The sequence below is a fragment of the Oncorhynchus mykiss genome, unplaced genomic scaffold (assembly GCF_013265735.2).
Source record: "Oncorhynchus mykiss isolate Arlee unplaced genomic scaffold, USDA_OmykA_1.1 un_scaffold_300, whole genome shotgun sequence".
NCBI lineage: Eukaryota > Metazoa > Chordata > Actinopteri > Salmoniformes > Salmonidae > Oncorhynchus > Oncorhynchus mykiss.
The window spans coordinates 127,501-149,264 of NW_023493750.1; the positions used below are offsets into that span (position 1 = coordinate 127,501).

Genomic DNA, 21,764 nt, shown 5'->3' on the forward strand with positions numbered 1-21,764 from the left:
ACAGTGGGTCAGTACTCAGAACGTACTGCTCTGGGTCAGTACTCAGAACGTACTGCTCTGTTACAACAGTGGGTCAGTACTCAGAATGTACTGCTCTGGGTCAGTACTCAGAACGTACTGCTCTGTTACAACAGTGGGTCAGTACTCAGAACGTACTGCTCTGGGTCAGTACTCAGAACGTACTGCTCTGTTACAAGTAAACAGCAATGAAGAGAACTTCTACAGTCTCCCACGTACACTACATGACCAAAGGTATGTGGACACCTGCTCATCTAACATCTCATTCCAAAATCATGGCATTTAATATGGAGTTGGTCCCTCCCTTTGCTGCTATAACAGCCTCCAGTCTTCTGGGAAGGCTTTCCACTAGATGTTGGTACATTGCTGCTATAACAGCCTCCACTCATCTGGGAAGGATTTCCACTAGATGTTGGAACATTGCTGCTATAACAGCCTCCACTCTTCTGGGAAGGCTTTCCATTAGATGTTGGAACATTGCTGCTATAACAGCCTCCACTCTTCTGGGAAGGTTTTCCACTAGATGTTGGAACATTTCTGCGGGGACTTGCTTCCATTCAGCCACAACAGCATTAGTGAGGTCGGGCTCTGATGTTGGGCGATTAGGCCTGGCTCGCAGTCGGCATTCCAATTCATCCCAAAGGCATTCGATGGGGTTGAGGTCAAGGCTCTGTGCAGGTCAGTCAAGTTCTTCCACACCGATCACGACAAACTATTTCTGTATTGAACTCACTTTGTGTACAGGGGCATTGTCATGCTGAAACAGGAAAGGGCCTTCCCCAAACTGTTGCCACAAAGTTGGAAGCCCAGAATCATCTAGAATATCATTGTTATGTTGTAGAGTTAAGATTTCCCTTCACTGGAACTAAGGGGCCCAAACCATGATAAACAGCCCCAGACCATTATTTCTCCTCCACCAAACTTTACAGTTGGCACTATGCATTGTGGCAGGTAGCGTTCTCCTGGCACCCGCCAAACCCAGATTCGTCTGAAATGTGATTCTTCACTCCAGACAACGCTTGGCATTGTGCATGGTGATCTTAGGCTTGTGTGCAGCTGCTCGGCCATGGAAACCCACTTCGTGAAGCTCCCGTAGAACAGTTATTGTGCTGACGTTGCTTCTAGAGGCAGTTTGGAACTCGGTAGTGAGTGTTGCATCCGTGTTTCAGCACTCGGCGGTCCCGCTCTGTGGACTTGTGTGGCCTACCACTTCACGACTGAGCCGTTGTTGCTCCTAGACGTTTCCACTTCACAATAACAGCACTTACAGTTGACCGGGGGGCAGCTCTAGCAGGGCAGACATTTTACAAAACTGACTTGTTGGAAAGATGGCATCCTACGACGGTGCCATGTTGAAGGTTACTGAGATCTTCAGTAAGGCCAGTCTACTGCCAATGTTTGTCTATGGAGATTGCATGGCTGTGCGCTCGATTTTATACACCTGTCAGCAATGTGTGTGGCTGAAATAGATGAATTTGAAGGGGTGTCCACATACTGCTGTATACATAGTGTACATGACACACACACTACACACAAACACACACACACACACTTCACTCACTACACACACACACTACACTCACTACACACTACACACGCACTACACTCACTACACACACACACACACACACACACACACACACACACACTACACGTGCACTACACACACTACCCACTCAACACACACTACACACAATACACACACAAAACACACTACACACATACTAAACATACTACACACACAACACACACTAAACCCACAACACACAACACACACTAAACCCACTACACACACTACACACACAACACACACTAAACCCACTACACACACTACACACACAACACACACTAAACCCACTACACACACTACACACACAACACACACTAAACCCACAACACACAACACACACTACACACACACTAAACACACTAAAAACACACTACACACACACACAACACACACTACACACACACTAAACCCACAGCACACACTAAACACAATACACACCGTCTGGTGCTGTGAAGGCTGAGACAGAGTTCTACAGAGACGAGGAGGAGGAGGTTGACCATGCTGGAGAGGTTACGAGTAGTGTGTGTGAGTGTGTGTATACGTTTGTGAGTGTGTGAGTGTGTATGTTGGAGTTGGACACACACACACACACTCTTCAGTGAGTGCCAGAGCCTCCAGGGGCCAGAGGTGCCAATGATTATTGGGCTAGGGCCAGACCAGGGGCAGCCTCCAGCCATCCATCCTGGCACAGGTGGCCCTAACTGGGGCCAAGGCCAAATTGAGGCCCCTGCTTCGCCACGGGCCTTGGCCCACAGCCCCACGCAACTCTCATCTGAACCACACAGGGAGATGGAGGGAAATGGAGAAAGAGGAGAGGGGGGGTGAGGGAAAGGAGGAGAGAGATGGAGGAAGCGGGTGGAGAGAGGAGATAGATGGTGGGAGAGAGAGAGAGATGGAGGGAGAGAGGAGAGAGATGGAGGGAAAGAGGAGAGAGATGGAGGGAGCGGGTGGAGAGAGGAGATAGATGGTGGGAAAGAGAGAGAGATGGAGGGAGAGAGGAGAGAGATGGAGACAAGAGCGAGGTGAGGGAGAGGAGAGAGATGGAGGGAGCGGGTGGAGAGAGGAGATAGATGGTGGGAGAGAGAGAGATGGAGGGAGAGAGGAGAGAGATGGGATGGAGGGAGAGAGGAGAGAGATGGAGGGAGACAAGTGAGATGGAGGGAGAGAGATGGAGGGAGACGAGTGAGATGGAGGGAGAGAGATGGAGGGAGACGAGTGAGATGGAGGGAGAGAGGAGAGAGATGGAGGGAGACGAGTGAGATGGAGGGAGAGAGGAGAGAGATGGAGGGAGACGAGTGAGATGGAGGGAGAGAGGAGAGAGATGGAGGGAGATGAGTGGGATGGAGGGAGACAAGAGGAATAAATGAGGAAGGAGGACAGGGGGAGAAAGGGATGAAGAACTCTCTCTCGTCTTTTTGTTGAAGTGTTTTTCCAATGTGCAGCGGGACTTATATCAGAGAGAGAGATACAGAGAGGAATGTGTGGGAGAGAAGTGGGGGGTTTAAGATCCAAAAGTAATATTTAAAAATTGGCAGGAATACGGGTGTCTACAGTGTGTGTGTGTGTGTGTGTGTGTGTGTAGTAAGATAGTTCCATTGTTCTCTCCTTAACTAAAACCAAGTTGTTGAGGTGTTGTTTAGAGTAAACCTCCTCCCCAGATCACTTCATCACCTCCTATCCAGAGCTATACAGACCCCACACACCACACCAGCACCAAGCCTCACAGTCCTCTCACTGTTCTCTGTCTACAATGGAACAGCCCAGTGTTCTATCAATTCTATTACAACAGCCCAGTGTTCTATCAATTCCATTACAACTCCCCAGTGTTCTATCAATTCCATTACAACTACCCAGTGTTCTATCAATTCCATTACAACTACCCAGTGTTCTATCAATTCCATTACAACTACCCAGTGTTCTATCAATTCCATTACAACTACCCAGTGTTCTATCAATTCCATTACAACTACCCAGTGTTCTATCAATTCCATTACAACTGCCCAGTGTTCTATCAATCCCATGACAACTACCCAGCGTTCTATCAATTCCATTACAACTGCCCAGTGTTCTATCAATTCCATTACAACTGCCCAGTGTTCTATCAATTCCATTACAACTCCCCAGTGTTCTATCAATTCCATTACAACTGCCCAGTGTTCTATCAATTCCATTACAACTGCCCAGTGTTCTATCAATTCCATTACAACTCCCCAGTGTTCTATCAATTCCATTACAACTGACCAGTGTTCTATCAATTCCATTACAACTGCCCAGTGTTCTATCAATTCCATTACAACTACCCAGTGTTCTATCAATTCCATTACAACTGCCCAGTGTTCTATCAATTCCATTAGAACTGCCCAGTGTTCTATCAATTCTATTACAACTCCCCAGTGTTCTATCAATTCTATTACAACAGCCCAGTGTTCTATCAATTCTATTACAACTGCCCAGTGTTATATCAATTATATTACAACTCCCCAGTGTTCTATCAATTCTATTACAACAGCCCAGTGTTCTATCAATCCCATTAGAACAGCCCAGTGTTCTATCAATTCCATTACAACTGCCCAGTGTTCTATCAATTCCATTACAACTGCCCAGTGTTCTATCAATTCCATTACAACTGCCCAGTGTTCTATCAATTCCATTACAACTACCCAGTGTTCTATCAATTCCATTACAACTGCCCAGTGTTCTATCAATTATATTACAACTGCCCAGTGTTCTATCAATTCCATTACAACTACCCAGTGTTCTATCAATTCTATTACAACTCCCCAGTGTTCTATCAATTATATTACAACAGCCCAGTGTTCTATCAATTATATTACAACAGCCCAGTGTTCTATCAATTATATTACAACAGCCCAGTGTTCTATCAAATATATTACAACTGCCCAGTGTTCTATCAATTCCATTACAACAGCCCAGTGTTCTATCAAATATATTACAACTGCCCAGTGTTCTATCAATTCCATTACAACTCCCCAGTGTTCTATCAATTCTATTACAACAGCCCAGTGTTCTATCAAATATATTACAACTGCCCAGTGTTATATCAATTATATTACAACTCCCCAGTGTTCTATCAATTCTATTACAACAGCCCAGTGTTCTATCAATCCCATTAGAACAGCCCAGTGTTCTATCAATTCCATTACAACTGCCCAGTGTTCTATCAATTCCATTACAACTGCCCAGTGTTCTATCAATTCAATTACAACTGCCCAGTGTTCTATCAATTCCATTACAACAGCCCAGTGTTCTATCAATTCTATTACAACTACCCAGTGTTCTATCAATTCCATTACAACTGCCCAGTGTTCTATCAATTCCATTACAACAGCCCAGTGTTCTATCAATTCTATTACAACTACCCAGTGTTCTATCAATTCCATTACAACTACCCAGTGTTCCTTTGTGACACTCAAAACGACAGCCCAGTCTAAATATAGAATTTCAAATAGAAGTGGATGTAAATAGAGAGGGATGAAGAACAAGAAGAGACCATTCAAAGATATCAGAATTCCAAGGCAGCCATTTTGAATTTAGCATAAGAATCATCTCCTCAACAGCACAACATTCCTTAAGTGAAGTCCCTCTATAATCACCACACATATTAAGTGGAACTTTCATGGCAGCATCTCCGTTTCCCTTTCAACCCTGTGTATCTCTATGGGGGAGGGAATATGGGAGCACACAGATAGCAGCTGGGCCCATAGGGCTCTGGTCACTAGTAGTTCACTATGTAGGAAATAGCGGAACATTTGGGTGATTCCCTCTGGCTCATATAACTGGAGCTAACAGTCTGCTCTAGCCTCCGGGTGTGTGTGTGTGTGTGTGTGTGTGTGTGTGTGTGTGTGTGTGTGTCCATGCGTGCGTGCATGAATTATGGATAGCTAGAACCACACACTGCATCTGTCTGAGCAGGTGGCCGGCCAGGCCAAAGCAACCGCAGGCAGAGCTGCACAGCATGATGGAAAGGTGCCTATGATAGAGAGAGAGAAATGGAGGGGGAGGATAGAGAGGGGGGTGATGATAGGGATACGGGGGGGAGAAGGAGAGGAGAAAGAGGACCAGGGAGAGGAGAGAGAGGAATAGTGAGAGGAGAGAGAGGACCAGGGAGAGCAAAGAGAGGACGAGTGAGAGGAGAGAGGACCAGGGAGAGGAGAGAGAGGAATAGTGAGAGGAGAGAGAGGAATAGTGAGAGGAGAGAGAGGACCATGGAGAGCAAAGAGAGGACCAGGGAGAGGAGAGAGAGAGAGGTCAGGGAGAGGAGAGGAGAGGAGAGGACCAGGGAGAGGAGAGAGAGGACCAGGGAGAGGAGAGAGAGTACCAGGGAACTGAGAGAGAGGACCGGGGAAATGAGAGAGAGGACCAGGGAAATGGAGAGAGAGGACCAGGGAGAGGGGAGAGAGAGAGGACCAGGGAAATGAGAGAGAGGACCAGGGAATGGAGAGAGAGGACCAGGGAGAGGGGAGAGAGGAATAGGGAGAGGAGAGAGAGAGAGAGGACCAGGGGGAGCAGAGATAGGACCAGGGAGAGGAGAGAGAGGACCAGGGAGAGGAGAGAGAGAGAGGCCAGGGATAGGAGAGGAGAGAGAGGGCCAGGGAGAGGAGAGGAGAGAGAGGACCAGGGAGAGGAGAGAGAGGCCAGGGAGAGGAGAGGAGAAGAGAGATGACCAGGAAAATAGGAGAGGAGAGAGAGGACCAGGGAGAGGAGAGAGTGGGGACCAGGGAGAGGTGAGAGAGAGGCCAGGGAGAGGAGTGGAGAGAGAGGACCAAGGAGAGGAGAGAGAAGCCAGGGAGAGGAGAGAGAGGCCAGGGAGAGGAGAGAGAGGACCAAGGAGAGGAGAGAGAGAGGACCAGGGAGAGGGGAGAGAAAGCACCAGGGAGAGGAGAGAGAGGACCAGGGAGAGGAGAGAGAGGCCAGGGAGAGGAGAGGAGAGAGAAGACCAGGGAGAGGAGAGGAGAAGAGAGAGGACCAGGAAAAGAGGAGTGGAGAGAGAGGACCAGGAAAAGAGGAGAGCACTAGATAAAGAAGGAGGAAGCTGTTAGCTGTGCTTTAGTCTGCCCACAGCACCAGCTAGAAACACCATTCCAGATCTGAACAATTCAGTCTGAGAACAGATTGACCATCTCATCTATACAGTACATCGTCAGACGTAGAACTATAATTCTAGATCAGCTCACCTGAGCTAACATGATCTTCAACGGATGGATAGATGAACAGACAGACAGACAGAGAGACAGACAGACAGACAGACAGACAGACAGACAGACACAGAACTATAATTCTAGATCAGCTCACCTGAGGGACATGATCTTGTATGCGTCGGGCAGGTAACATCTAGTGTTCTCCATCTGTGCTGGGTCCGAGTCACAGATCTTGTCGTCGGTGCGTCCGTAGTTGGCGCTGTCAATCATGATGACGTCTGTGCCCGGGCAGCGTAGCTCGATGGGGTAGGACTCACAGGACAGTTCCCTACGGACCACCGCCATGGGGACAGGGGCTCGACTCACCGCTGTGTAGAGAAGAGATATAGACAGGTAAATATAAACACACCCAGTCTCTCTCTGTCTCTCTGAACATATAAACATTGGACCCTGGTATTAGTTACATCTTGTAGAGAGAGGGAGGAGATATAGACAGGACCCTGGTATTAGTTACATCTAGTAGAGAGAGGGAGGAGATATAGACAGGACCCTGGTATTAGTTACATCTAGTAGAGAGAGGAGATATAGACAGGACCCTGGTATTAGTTACATCTTGTAGAGAGAGGGAGGAGATATAGACAGGACCCTGGTATTAGTTACATCTAGTAGAGAGAGGAGATATAGACAGGACCCTGGTAGTAGTTACATCTTGTAGAGAGAGGGAGGAGATATAGACAGGACCCTGGTATTAGTTACATCTAGTAGAGAGAGGGAGGAGATATAGACAGGACCCTGGTATTAGTTACATCTAGTAGAGAGAGAGAGGAGATATAGACAGGACCCTGGTATTAGTTACATCTAGTAGAGAGAGGAGATATAGACAGGACCCTGGTATTAGTTACATCTAGTAGAGAGAGGAGATATAGACAGGACCCTGGTATTAGTTACATCTAGTAGAGAGAGGGAGGAGGTATAGACAGGACCCTGGTATTAGTTACATCTTGTAGAGAGAGGAGATATAGACAGGACCCTGGTATTAGTTACATCTAGTAGAGAGAGGGAGGAGATATAGACAGGACCCTGGTATTAGTTACATCTAGTAGAGAGAGGAGATATAGACAGGACCCTGGTATTAGTTACATCTTGTAGAGGGAGGAGATATAGACAGGACCCTGGTATTAGTTACATCTAGTAGAGAGAGGGAGGAGATATAGACAGGACCCTGGTATTAGTTACATCTTGTAGAGAGAGGGAGGAGATATAGACAGGACCCTGGTATTAGTTACATCTAGTAGAGAGAGGGAGGAGATATAGACAGGACCCTGGTATTAGTTACATCTAGTAGAGAGAGAGAGGAGATATAGACAGGACCCTGGTATTAGTTACATCTAGTAGAGAGAGGAGATATAGACAGGACCCTGGTATTAGTTACATCTAGTAGAGAGAGAGAGGAGATATAGACAGGACCCTGGTATTAGTTACATCTAGTAGAGAGAGAGAGGAGATATAGACAGGACCCTGGTATTAGTTACATCTAGTAGAGAGAGAGAGGAGATATAGACAGGACCCTGGTATTAGTTACATCTAGTAGAGAGAGAGAGGAGATATAGACAGGACCCTGGTATTAGTTACATCTTGTAGAGGGAGGAGATATAGACAGGACCCTGGTATTAGTTACATCTAGTAGAGAGAGAGAGGAGATATAGACAGGACCCTGGTATTAGTTACATCTAGTAGAGAGAGGAGATATAGACAGGACCCTGGTATTAGTTACATCTTGTAGAGGGAGGAGATATAGACAGGACCCTGGTATTAGTTACATCTTGTAGAGAGAGAGAGGAGACATAGACAGGACCCTGGTATTAGTTACATCTAGTAGAGAGAGAGAGGAGATATAGACAGGACCCTGGTATTAGTTACATCTAGTAGAGAGAGAGAGGAGATATAGACAGGACCCTGGTATTAGTTACATCTAGTAGAGAGAGAGAGGAGATATAGACAGGACCCTGGTATTAGTTACATCTAGTAGAGAGAGGGAGGAGATATAGACAGGACCCTGGTATTAGTTACATCTTGTAGAGAGAGGAGATATAGACAGGACCCTGGTATTAGTTACATCTTGTAGAGAGAGGAGATATAGACAGGACCCTGGTATTAGTTACATCTTGTAGAGAGAGGAGATATAGACAGGACCCTGGTATTAGTTACATCTTGTAGAGAGAGGAGATATAGACAGGACCCTGGTATTAGTTACATCTAGTAGAGAGAGAGGAGATATAGACAGGACCCTGGTATTAGTTACATCTTGTAGAGAGAGGAGATATAGACAGGACCCTGGTATTAGTTACATCTTGTAGAGAGAGGAGATATAGACAGGACCCTGGTATTAGTTACATCTAGTAGAGAGAGAGGAGATATAGACAGGACCCTGGTAGTAGTTACATCTAGTAGAGAGAGGGAGGAGATATAGACAGGACCCTGGTATTAGTTACATCTTGTAGAGAGAGGAGATATAGACAGGACCCTGGTATTAGTTACATCTTGTAGAGAGAGGAGATATAGACAGGACCCTGGTATTAGTTACATCTAGTAGAGAGAGAGAGGAGATATAGACAGGACCCTGGTATTAGTTACATCTAGTAGAGAGAGAGAGGAGATATAGACAGGACCCTGGTATTAGTTACATCTAGTAGAGAGAGAGAGGAGATATAGACAGGACCCTGGTATTAGTTACATCTAGTAGAGAGAGAGAGGAGATATAGACAGGACCCTGGTATTAGTTACATCTAGTAGAGAGAGAGAGGAGATATAGACAGGACCCTGGTATTAGTTACATCTAGTAGAGAGAGAGAGGAGGTATAGACAGGACCCTGGTATTAGTTACATCTTGTAGAGAGAGAGAGGAGATATAGACAGGACCCTGGTATTAGTTACATCTAGTAGAGAGAGAGAGGAGATATAGACAGGACCCTGGTATTAGTTACATCTTGTAGAGAGAGGAGATATAGACAGGACCCTGGTATTAGTTACATCTAGTAGAGAGAGAGAGGAGGTATAGACAGGACCCTGGTATTAGTTACATCTAGTAGAGAGAGGGAGGAGATATAGACAGGACCCTGGTATTAGTTACATCTAGTAGAGAGAGGGAGGAGATATAGACAGGACCCTGGTATTAGTTACATCTAGTAGAGAGGAGATATAGACAGGACCCTGGTATTAGTTACATCTAGTAGAGAGGAGATATAGACAGGACCCTGGTATTAGTTACATCTAGTAGAGAGAGAGAGGAGATATAGACAGGACCCTGGTGTTAGTTACATCTAGTAGAGAGGAGATATAGACAGGACCCTGGTAGTAGTTACATCTAGTAGAGAGAGAGGAGATATAGACAGGACCCTGGTGTTAGTTACATCTAGTAGAGAGAGGGAGGAGATATAGACAGGACCCTGGTATTAGTTACATCTAGTAGAGAGAGGGAGGAGATATAGACAGGACCCTGGTATTAGTTACATCTAGTAGAGAGAGAGAGGAGATATAGACAGGACCCTGGTATTAGTTACATCTAGTAGAGAGAGGGAGGAGATATAGACAGGACCCTGGTATTAGTTACATCTAGTAGAGAGAGGGAGGAGATATAGACAGGACCCTGGTATTAGTTACATCTAGTAGAGAGAGGGAGGAGATATAGACAGGACCCTGGTATTAGTTACATCTAGTAGAGAGAGGAGATATAGACAGGACCCTGGTATTAGTTACATATTGTAGAGAGAGGGAGGAGATATAGACAGGACCCTGGTATTAGTTACATCTAGTAGAGAGGAGATATAGACAGGACCCTGGTATTAGTTACATCTAGTAGAGAGAGAGAGGAGATATAGACAGGACCCTGGTATTAGTTACATCTAGTAGAGAGGAGATATAGACAGGACCCTGGTATTAGTTACATCTAGTAGAGAGAGAGAGGAGATATAGACAGGACCCTGGTATTAGTTACATCTAGTAGAGAGAGGGAGGAGATATAGACAGGACCCTGGTATTAGTTACATCTAGTAGAGAGAGAGAGGAGATATAGACAGGACCCTGGTAGTAGTTACATCTAGTAGAGAGAGAGAGGAGATATAGACAGGACCCTGGTATTAGTTACATCTAGTAGAGAGAGGAGATATAGACAGGACCCTGGTATTAGTTACATCTAGTAGAGAGAGAGAGGAGATATAGACAGGACCCTGGTATTAGTTACATCTAGTAGAGAGAGGGAGGAGATATAGACAGGACCCTGGTATTAGTTACATCTAGTAGAGAGAGGGAGGAGACACAGACAGGACCCTGGTATTAGTTACATCTAGTAGAGAGAGGGAGGAGATATAGACAGGACCCTGGTATTAGTTACATCTAGTAGAGAGAGAGAGGAGATATAGACAGGACCCTGGTAGTAGTTACATCTTGTAGAGAGAGGGAGGAGATATAGACAGGACCCTGGTATTAGTTACATCTAGTAGAGAGAGGGAGGAGATATAGACAGGACCCTGGTATTAGTTACATCTAGTAGAGAGAGGGAGGAGATATAGACAGGACCCTGGTATTAGTTACATCTAGTAGAGAGAGAGAGGAGATATAGACAGGACCCTGGTATTAGTTACATCTAGTAGAGAGAGAGAGGAGATGTAGACAGGACCCTGGTATTAGTTACATCTAGTAGAGAGAGGGAGGAGATATAGACAGGACCCTGGTATTAGTTACATCTAGTAGAGAGAGAGAGGAGATATAGACAGGACCCTGGTATTAGTTACATCTAGTAGAGAGAGGGAGGAGATATAGACAGGACCCTGGTATTAGTTACATCTAGTAGAGAGAGGGAGGAGATATAGACAGGACCCTGGTATTAGTTACATCTAGTAGAGAGAGGGAGGAGATATAGACAGGACCCTGGTATTAGTTACATCTAGTAGAGAGAGGGAGGAGATATAGACAGGACCCTGGTATTAGTTACATCTAGTAGAGAGAGAGAGGAGATATAGACAGGACCCTGGTATTAGTTACATCTAGTAGAGAGAGGGAGGAGATATAGACAGGACCCTGGTATTAGTTACATCTAGTAGAGAGAGGGAGGAGATATAGACAGGACCCTGGTATTAGTTACATCTAGTAGAGAGAGGGAGGAGATATAGACAGGACCCTGGTATTAGTTACATCTTGTAGAGAGAGGGAGGAGATATAGACAGGACCCTGGTATTAGTTACATCTTGTAGAGAGAGGGAGGAGATATAGACAGGACCCTGGTATTAGTTACATCTAGTAGAGAGAGGGAGGAGATATAGACAGGACCCTGGTATTAGTTACATCTAGTAGAGAGAGAGAGGAGATATAGACAGGACCCTGGTATTAGTTACATCTAGTAGAGAGAGGAGATATAGACAGGACCCTGGTATTAGTTACATCTAGTAGAGAGAGGGAGGAGATATAGACAGGACCCTGGTATTAGTTACATCTAGTAGAGAGAGGAGATATAGACAGGACCCTGGTATTAGTTACATCTTGTAGAGAGAGGAGATATAGACAGGACCCTGGTATTAGTTACATCTAGTAGAGAGAGAGAGGAGATATAGACAGGACCCTGGTATTAGTTACATCTAGTAGAGAGAGGGAGGAGATATAGACAGGACCCTGGTATTAGTTACATCTTGTAGAGAGAGGGAGGAGATATAGACAGGACCCTGGTATTAGTTACATCTAGTAGAGAGAGAGAGGAGATATAGACAGGACCCTGGTATTAGTTACATCTAGTAGAGAGAGAGAGGAGATATAGACAGGACCCTGGTATTAGTTACATCTAGTAGAGAGAGGAGATATAGACAGGACCCTGGTATTAGTTACATCTAGTAGAGAGAGGAGATATAGACAGGACCCTGGTATTAGTTACATCTAGTAGAGAGAGAGAGGAGATATAGACAGGACCCTGGTATTAGTTACATATTGTAGAGAGAGGGAGGAGATATAGACAGGACCCTGGTATTAGTTACATCTAGTAGAGAGAGGAGATATAGACAGGACCCTGGTATTAGTTACATCTAGTAGAGAGGGGGAGGAGATATAGACAGGACCCTGGTATTAGTTACATCTAGTAGAGAGAGGAGATATAGACAGGACCCTGGTATTAGTTACATCTAGTAGAGAGAGGAGATATAGACAGGACCCTGGTATTAGTTACATCTAGTAGAGAGAGGGAGGAGATATAGACAGGACCCTGGTATTAGTTACATCTAGTAGAGAGGGAGGAGATATAGACAGGACCCTGGTATTAGTTACATCTAGTAGAGAGAGAGAGGAGATATAGACAGGACCCTGGTATTAGTTACATCTAGTAGAGAGAGGAGATATAGACAGGACCCTGGTATTAGTTACATCTAGTAGAGAGAGAGGAGATATAGACAGGACCCTGGTATTAGTTACATCTAGTAGAGAGAGAGAGGAGATATAGACAGGACCCTGGTATTAGTTACATCTAGTAGAGAGAGGGAGGAGATATAGACAGGACCCTGGTATTAGTTACATCTAGTAGAGAGAGGGAGGAGATATAGACAGGACCCTGGTATTAGTTACATCTAGTAGAGAGAGAGAGGAGATATAGACAGGACCCTGGTATTAGTTACATCTTGTAGAGAGAGGAGATATAGACAGGACCCTGGTATTAGTTACATCTAGTAGAGAGAGGAGATATAGACAGGACCCTGGTATTAGTTACATCTAGTAGAGAGGGAGGAGATATAGACAGGACCCTGGTATTAGTTACATCTAGTAGAGAGAGGGAGGAGATATAGACAGGACCCTGGTATTAGTTACATCTAGTAGAGAGAGGGAGGAGATATAGACAGGACCCTGGTATTAGTTACATCTAGTAGAGAGAGAGGAGATATAGACAGGACCCTGGTATTAGTTACATCTAGTAGAGAGAGGGAGGAGATATAGACAGGACCCTGGTATTAGTTACATCTAGTAGAGAGAGGGAGGAGATATAGACAGGACCCTGGTATTAGTTACATCTAGTAGAGAGAGGGAGGAGATATAGACAGGACCCTGGTATTAGTTACATCTAGTAGAGAGAGGGAGGAGATATAGACAGGACCCTGGTATTAGTTACATCTAGTAGAGAGAGGAGATATAGACAGGACCCTGGTATTAGTTACATATTGTAGAGAGAGGAGATATAGACAGGACCCTGGTATTAGTTACATCTAGTAGAGAGAGGAGATATAGACAGGACCCTGGTATTAGTTACATCTAGTAGAGAGAGGAGATATAGACAGGACCCTGGTATTAGTTACATATTGTAGAGAGAGGGAGGAGATATAGACAGGACCCTGGTATTAGTTACATCTAGTAGAGAGAGGGAGGAGATATAGACAGGACCCTGGTATTAGTTACATCTAGTAGAGAGAGGAGATATAGACAGGACCCTGGTATTAGTTACATCTAGTAGAGAGAGGAGATATAGACAGGACCCTGGTATTAGTTACATCTTGTATAGAGAGGGAGGAGATATAGACAGGACCCTGGTATTAGTTACATCTAGTAGAGAGAGGGAGGAGATATAGACAGGACCCTGGTATTAGTTACATCTAGTAGAGAGAGAGAGGAGATATAGACAGGACCCTGGTATTAGTTACATCTAGTAGAGAGAGGAGATATAGACAGGACCCTGGTATTAGTTACATCTAGTAGAGAGAGGAGATATAGACAGGACCCTGGTATTAGTTACATCTAGTAGAGAGAGGAGATATAGACAGGACCCTGGTATTAGTTACATCTAGTAGAGAGAGGAGATATAGACAGGACCCTGGTATTAGTTACATCTAGTAGAGAGAGGAGATATAGACAGGACCCTGGTATTAGTTACATCTAGTAGAGAGAGGAGATATAGACAGGACCCTGGTATTAGTTACATCTAGTAGAGGGAGGAGATATAGACAGGACCCTGGTATTAGTTACATCTAGTAGAGAGAGGAGATATAGACAGGACCCTGGTATTAGTTACATCTAGTAGAGAGAGAGAGGAGATATAGACAGGACCCTGGTATTAGTTACATATTGTAGAGAGAGAGAGGAGATATAGACAGGACCCTGGTATTAGTTACATCTAGTAGAGAGAGGAGATATAGACAGGACCCTGGTATTAGTTACATCTAGTAGAGAGAGAGAGGAGATATAGACAGGACCCTGGTATTAGTTACATCTAGTAGAGAGAGGAGATATAGACAGGACCCTGGTATTAGTTACATCTAGTAGAGAGAGGAGATATAGACAGGACCCTGGTATTAGTTACATCTAGTAGAGAGAGAGAGGAGATATAGACAGGACCCTGGTATTAGTTACATCTAGTAGAGAGAGGAGATATAGACAGGACCCTGGTATTAGTTACATCTAGTAGAGAGAGAGAGGAGATATAGACAGGACCCTGGTATTAGTTACATCTTGTAGAGAGAGGGAGGAGATATAGACAGGACCCTGGTATTAGTTACATCTAGTAGAGAGAGGGAGGAGATATAGACAGGACCCTGGTATTAGTTACATCTAGTAGAGAGAGGAGATATAGACAGGACCCTGGTATTAGTTACATCTAGTAGAGAGAGGAGATATAGACAGGACCCTGGTATTAGTTACATCTAGTAGAGAGAGAGAGGAGATATAGACAGGACCCTGGTATTAGTTACATCTTGTAGAGAGAGGGAGGAGATATAGACAGGACCCTGGTATTAGTTACATCTAGTAGAGAGAGAGAGGAGATATAGACAGGACCCTGGTATTAGTTACATCTAGTAGAGAGAGGAGATATAGACAGGACCCTGGTATTAGTTACATCTAGTAGAGAGAGAGAGGAGATATAGACAGGACCCTGGTATTAGTTACATCTAGTAGAGAGAGGGAGGAGATATAGACAGGACCCTGGTATTAGTTACATCTAGTAGAGAGAGAGAGGAGATATAGACAGGACCCTGGTATTAGTTACATCTAGTAGAGAGAGAGAGGAGATATAGACAGGACCCTGGTATTAGTTACATCTAGTAGAGAGAGAGAGGAGATATAGACAGGACCCTGGTATTAGTTACATCTAGTAGAGAGAGAGAGGAGATATAGACAGGACCCTGGTATTAGTTACATCTAGTAGAGAGAGAGAGGAGATATAGACAGGACCCTGGTATTAGTTACATCTTGTAGAGAGAGGGAGGAGATATAGACAGGACCCTGGTATTAGTTACATCTAGTAGAGAGAGGGAGGAGATATAGACAGGACCCTGGTATTAGTTACATCTAGTAGAGAGAGGGAGGAGATATAGACAGGACCCTGGTATTAGTTACATCTAGTAGAGAGAGGAGATATAGACAGGACCCTGGTATTAGTTACATCTAGTAGAGAGAGAGAGGAGATATAGACAGGACCCTGGTATTAGTTACATCTAGTAGAGAGAGAGAGGAGATATAGACAGGACCCTGGTATTAGTTACATCTAGTAGAGAGAGAGAGGAGATATAGACAGGACCCTGGTATTAGTTACATCTAGTAGAGAGAGGAGATATAGACAGGACCCTGGTATTAGTTACATCTAGTAGAGAGAGGAGATATAGACAGGACCCTGGTATTAGTTACATCTAGTAGAGAGAGGAGATATAGACAGGACCCTGGTATTAGTTACATCTAGTAGAGAGAGGAGATATAGACAGGACCCTGGTATTAGTTACATCTAGTAGAGGGAGGAGATATAGACAGGACCCTGGTATTAGTTACATCTAGTAGAGAGAGAGAGGAGATATAGACAGGACCCTGGTATTAGTTACATCTAGTAGAGAGAGGAGATATAGACAGGACCCTGGTATTAGTTACATCTAGTAGAGAGAGAGAGGAGATATAGACAGGACCCTGGTATTAGTTACATCTAGTAGAGAGAGAGAGGAGATATAGACAGGACCCTGGTATTAGTTACATCTAGTAGAGAGAGGAGAGATATAGACAGGACCCTGGTATTAGTTACATCTAGTAGAGAGAGGGAGGAGATATAGACAGGACCCTGGTATTAGTTACATCTAGTAGAGAGAGGAGATATAGACAGGACCCTGGTATTAGTTACATCTAGTAGAGAGAGAGAGGAGATATAGACAGGACCCTGGTATTAGTTACATCTAGTAGAGAGAGGGAGGAGACATAGACAGGACCCTGGTATTAGTTACATCTAGTAGAGAGAGGAGATATAGACAGGACCCTGGTATTAGTTACATCTAGTAGAGAGAGGGAGGAGATATAGACAGGACCCTGGTATTAGTTACATCTAGTAGAGAGAGGGAGGAGATATAGACAGGACCCTGGTATTAGTTACATCTAGTAGAGAGAGAGAGGAGATATAGACAGGACCCTGGTATTAGTTACATCTAGTAGAGAGAGGAGATATAGACAGGACCCTGGTATTAGTTACATCTAGTAGAGAGAGGAGATATAGACAGGACCCTGGTATTAGTTACATCTAGTAGAGGGAGGAGATATAGACAGGACCCTGGTATTAGTTACATCTAGTAGAGAGAGGGAGGAGATATAGACAGGACCCTGGTATTAGTTACATCTAGTAGAGAGAGGGAGGAGATATAGACAGGACCCTGGTATTAGTTACATCTAGTAGAGAGAGAGAGGAGATATAGACAGGACCCTGGTATTAGTTACATCTAGTAGAGAGAGGAGATATAGACAGGACCCTGGTATTAGTTACATCTAGTAGAGAGAGGAGATATAGACAGGACCCTGGTATTAGTTACATCTAGTAGAGAGAGGAGATATAGACAGGACCCTGGTATTAGTTACATCTAGTAGAGAGAGAGAGGAGATATAGACAGGACCCTGGTATTAGTTACATCTAGTAGAGAGAGGAGATATAGACAGGACCCTGGTATTAGTTACATCTAGTAGAGAGAGAGAGGAGATATAGACAGGACCCTGGTATTAGTTACATCTAGTAGAGAGAGAGGAGATATAGACAGGACCCTGGTATTAGTTACATCTAGTAGAGAGAGGGAGGAGATATAGACAGGACCCTGGTATTAGTTACATCTTGTATAGAGAGAGAGGAGATATAGACAGGACCCTGGTATTAGTTACATCTAGTAGAGAGAGGGAGGAGATATAGACAGGACCCTGGTATTAGTTACATCTAGTAGAGAGAGAGAGGAGATATAGACAGGACCCTGGTATTAGTTACATCTAGTAGAGAGAGAGAGGAGATATAGACAGGACCCTGGTATTAGTTACATCTAGTAGAGAGAGGAGATATAGACAGGACCCTGGTATTAGTTACATCTAGTAGAGAGAGGAGATATAGACAGGACCCTGGTATTAGTTACATCTAGTAGAGAGAGAGAGGAGATATAGACAGGACCCTGGTATTAGTTACATCTAGTAGAGAGAGAGAGGAGGTATAGACAGGACCCTGGTATTAGTTACATCTAGTAGAGAGAGGGAGGAGATATAGACAGGACCCTGGTATTAGTTACATCTAGTAGAGAGAGGAGATATAGACAGGACCCTGGTATTAGTTACATCTAGTAGAGAGAGAGAGGAGATATAGACAGGACCCTGGTATTAGTTACATCTAGTAGAGAGAGGAGATATAGACAGGACCCTGGTATTAGTTACATCTAGTAGAGAGAGGAGATATAGACAGGACCCTGGTATTAGTTACATCTAGTAGAGAGAGGAGATATAGACAGGACCCTGGTATTAGTTACATCTAGTAGAGAGAGGGAGGAGATATAGACAGGACCCTGGTATTAGTTACATCTAGTAGAGAGAGGGAGGAGATATAGACAGGACCCTGGTATTAGTTACATCTAGTAGAGAGAGGAGATATAGACAGGACCCTGGTATTAGTTACATCTAGTAGAGAGAGAGAGGAGATATAGACAGGACCCTGGTATTAGTTACATCTAGTAGAGAGAGAGAGGAGATATAGACAGGACCCTGGTATTAGTTACATCTAGTAGAGAGAGGAGATATAGACAGGACCCTGGTATTAGTTACATCTAGTAGAGAGAGGAGATATAGACAGGACCCTGGTATTAGTTACATCTAGTAGAGAGAGGGAGGAGATATAGACAGGACCCTGGTATTAGTTACATCTAGTAGAGGGAGGAGATATAGACAGGACCCTGGTATTAGTTACATCTAGTAGAGAGAGAGAGGAGATATAGACAGGACCCTGGTATTAGTTACATCTTGTAGAGAGAGGAGATATAGACAGGACCCTGGTATTAGTTACATCTAGTAGAGAGAGGGAGGAGATATAGACAGGACCCTGGTATTAGTTACATCTAGTAGAGAGAGGAGATATAGACAGGACCCTGGTATTAGTTACATCTAGTAGAGAGAGGAGATATAGACAGGACCCTGGTATTAGTTACATCTAGTAGAGAGAGGAGATATAGACAGGACCCTGGTATTAGTTACATCTAGTAGAGAGAGGAGATATAGACAGGACCCTGGTATTAGTTACATCTAGTAGAGAGAGGAGATATAGACAGGACCCTGGTATTAGTTACATCTAGTAGAGAGAGGAGACATAGACAGGACCCTGGTATTAGTTACATCTTGTAGAGAGAGGAGATATAGACAGGACCCTGGTATTAGTTACATCTAGTAGAGAGAGGAGATATAGACAGGACCCTGGTATTAGTTACATCTAGTAGAGAGAGGGAGGAGATATAGACAGGACCCTGGTATTAGTTACATCTAGTAGAGAGAGAGAGGAGATATAGACAGGACCCTGGTATTAGTTACATCTAGTAGAGAGAGGGAGGAGATATAGACAGGACCCTGGTATTAGTTACATCTAGTAGAGGGAGGAGGAGATATAGACAGGACCCTGGTATTAGTTACATCTAGTAGAGAGAGGAGGAGATATAGACAGGACCCTGGTATTAGTTACATCTAGTAGAGAGAGGAGATATAGACAGGACCCTGGTATTAGTTACATCTAGTAGAGAGAGGAGATATAGACAGGACCCTGGTATTAGTTACATCTAGTAGAGAGAGAGAGGAGATATAGACAGGACCCTGGTATTAGTTACATCTAGTAGAGAGAGGAGATATAGACAGGACCCTGGTATTAGTTACATCTAGTAGAGAGAGGAGATATAGACAGGACCCTGGTATTAGTTACATCTTGTAGAGAGAGAGAGGAGATATAGACAGGACCCTGGTATTAGTTACATCTAGTAGAGAGAGGGAGGAGATATAGACAGGACCCTGGTATTAGTTACATATTGTAGAGAGAGGGAGGAGATATAGACAGGACCCTGGTATTAGTTACATCTAGTAGAGAGAGAGAGGAGATATAGACAGGACCCTGGTATTAGTTACATATTGTAGAGAGAGGGAGGAGATATAGACAGGACCCTGGTATTAGTTACATCTAGTAGAGAGAGGAGATATAGACAGGACCCTGGTATTAGTTACATCTAGTAGAGAGAGAGAGGAGATATAGACAGGACCCTGGTATTAGTTACATCTAGTAGAGAGAGGAGATATAGACAGGACCCTGGTATTAGTTACATCTAGTAGAGAGAGGAGATATAGACAGGACCCTGGTATTAGTTACATCTAGTAGAGAGAGAGAGGAGATATAGACAGGACCCTGGTATTAGTTACATCTAGTAGAGAGAGAGAGGAGATATAGACAGGACCCTGGTATTAGTTACATCTAGTAGAGGGAGGAGATATAGACAGGACCCTGGTATTAGTTACATCTAGTAGAGAGAGGGAGGAGATATAGACAGGACCCTGGTATTAGTTACATCTAGTAGAGAGAGAGAGAGAGGAGATATAGACAGGACCCTGGTATTAGTTACATCTAGTAGAGGGAGGAGATATAGACAGGACCCTGGTATTAGTTACATCTAGTAGAGAGAGGGAGGAGATATAGACAGGACCCTGGTATTAGTTACATCTAGTAGAGAGAGGGAGGAGATATAGACAGGACCCTGGTATTAGTTACATCTAGTAGAGAGAGAGAGGAGATATAGACAGGACCCTGGTATTAGTTACATCTAGTAGAGGGAGGAGATATAGACAGGACCCTGGTATTAGTTACATCTAGTAGAGAGAGGGAGGAGATATAGACAGGACCCTGGTATTAGTTACATCTAGTAGAGAGAGGGAGGAGATATAGACAGGACCCTGGTATTAGTTACATCTAGTAGAGAGAGGGAGGAGATATAGACAGGACCCTGGTATTAGTTACATCTAGTAGAGAGAGAGAGGAGATATAGACAGGACCCTGGTATTAGTTACATCTAGTAGAGGGAGGAGATATAGACAGGACCCTGGTATTAGTTACATCTAGTAGAGAGAGGGAGGAGACATAGACAGGACCCTGGTATTAGTTACATCTAGTAGAGGGAGGAGATATAGACAGGACCCTGGTATTAGTTACATCTAGTAGAGAGAGGGAGGAGATATAGACAGGACCCTGGTATTAGTTACATCTAGTAGAGAGAGAGAGGAGATATAGACAGGACCCTGGTATTAGTTACATCTAGTAGAGAGAGAGAGGAGATATAGACAGGACCCTGGTATTAGTTACATCTAGTAGAGAGAGAGAGGAGATATAGACAGGACCCTGGTATTAGTTACATCTAGTAGAGAGAGAGAGGAGATATAGACAGGACCCTGGTATTAGTTACATCTAGTAGAGAGAGGAGATATAGACAGGACCCTGGTATTAGTTACATCTAGTAGAGGGAGGAGATATAGACAGGACCCTGGTATTAGTTACATCTAGTAGAGAGAGAGAGGAGATATAGACAGGACCCTGGTATTAGTTACATCTAGTAGAGAGAGAGAGGAGATATAGACAGGACCCTGGTATTAGTTACATCTAGTAGAGAGAGGGAGGAGATATAGACAGGACCCTGGTATTAGTTACATCTAGTAGAGAGAGAGAGGAGATATAGACAGGACCCTGGTATTAGTTACATCTAGTAGAG

General features: G+C 44.2%; 1 protein-coding gene across 1 annotated transcript in view; it reads right to left on the reverse strand.

The window, feature by feature from the left end:
- Positions 1–21,764, reverse strand: part of LOC110514272 (adhesion G protein-coupled receptor L3-like) — a 165,673-nt gene that overhangs the window by 123,916 nt on the left and 19,993 nt on the right. Inside the window, exon 2 of the mRNA XM_036973729.1 lies at positions 6,902–7,115. Within this exon, the coding sequence (XP_036829624.1) occupies positions 6,902–7,115 (214 nt within the window). The remainder of the gene's footprint in view (positions 1–6,901; positions 7,116–21,764) is intronic.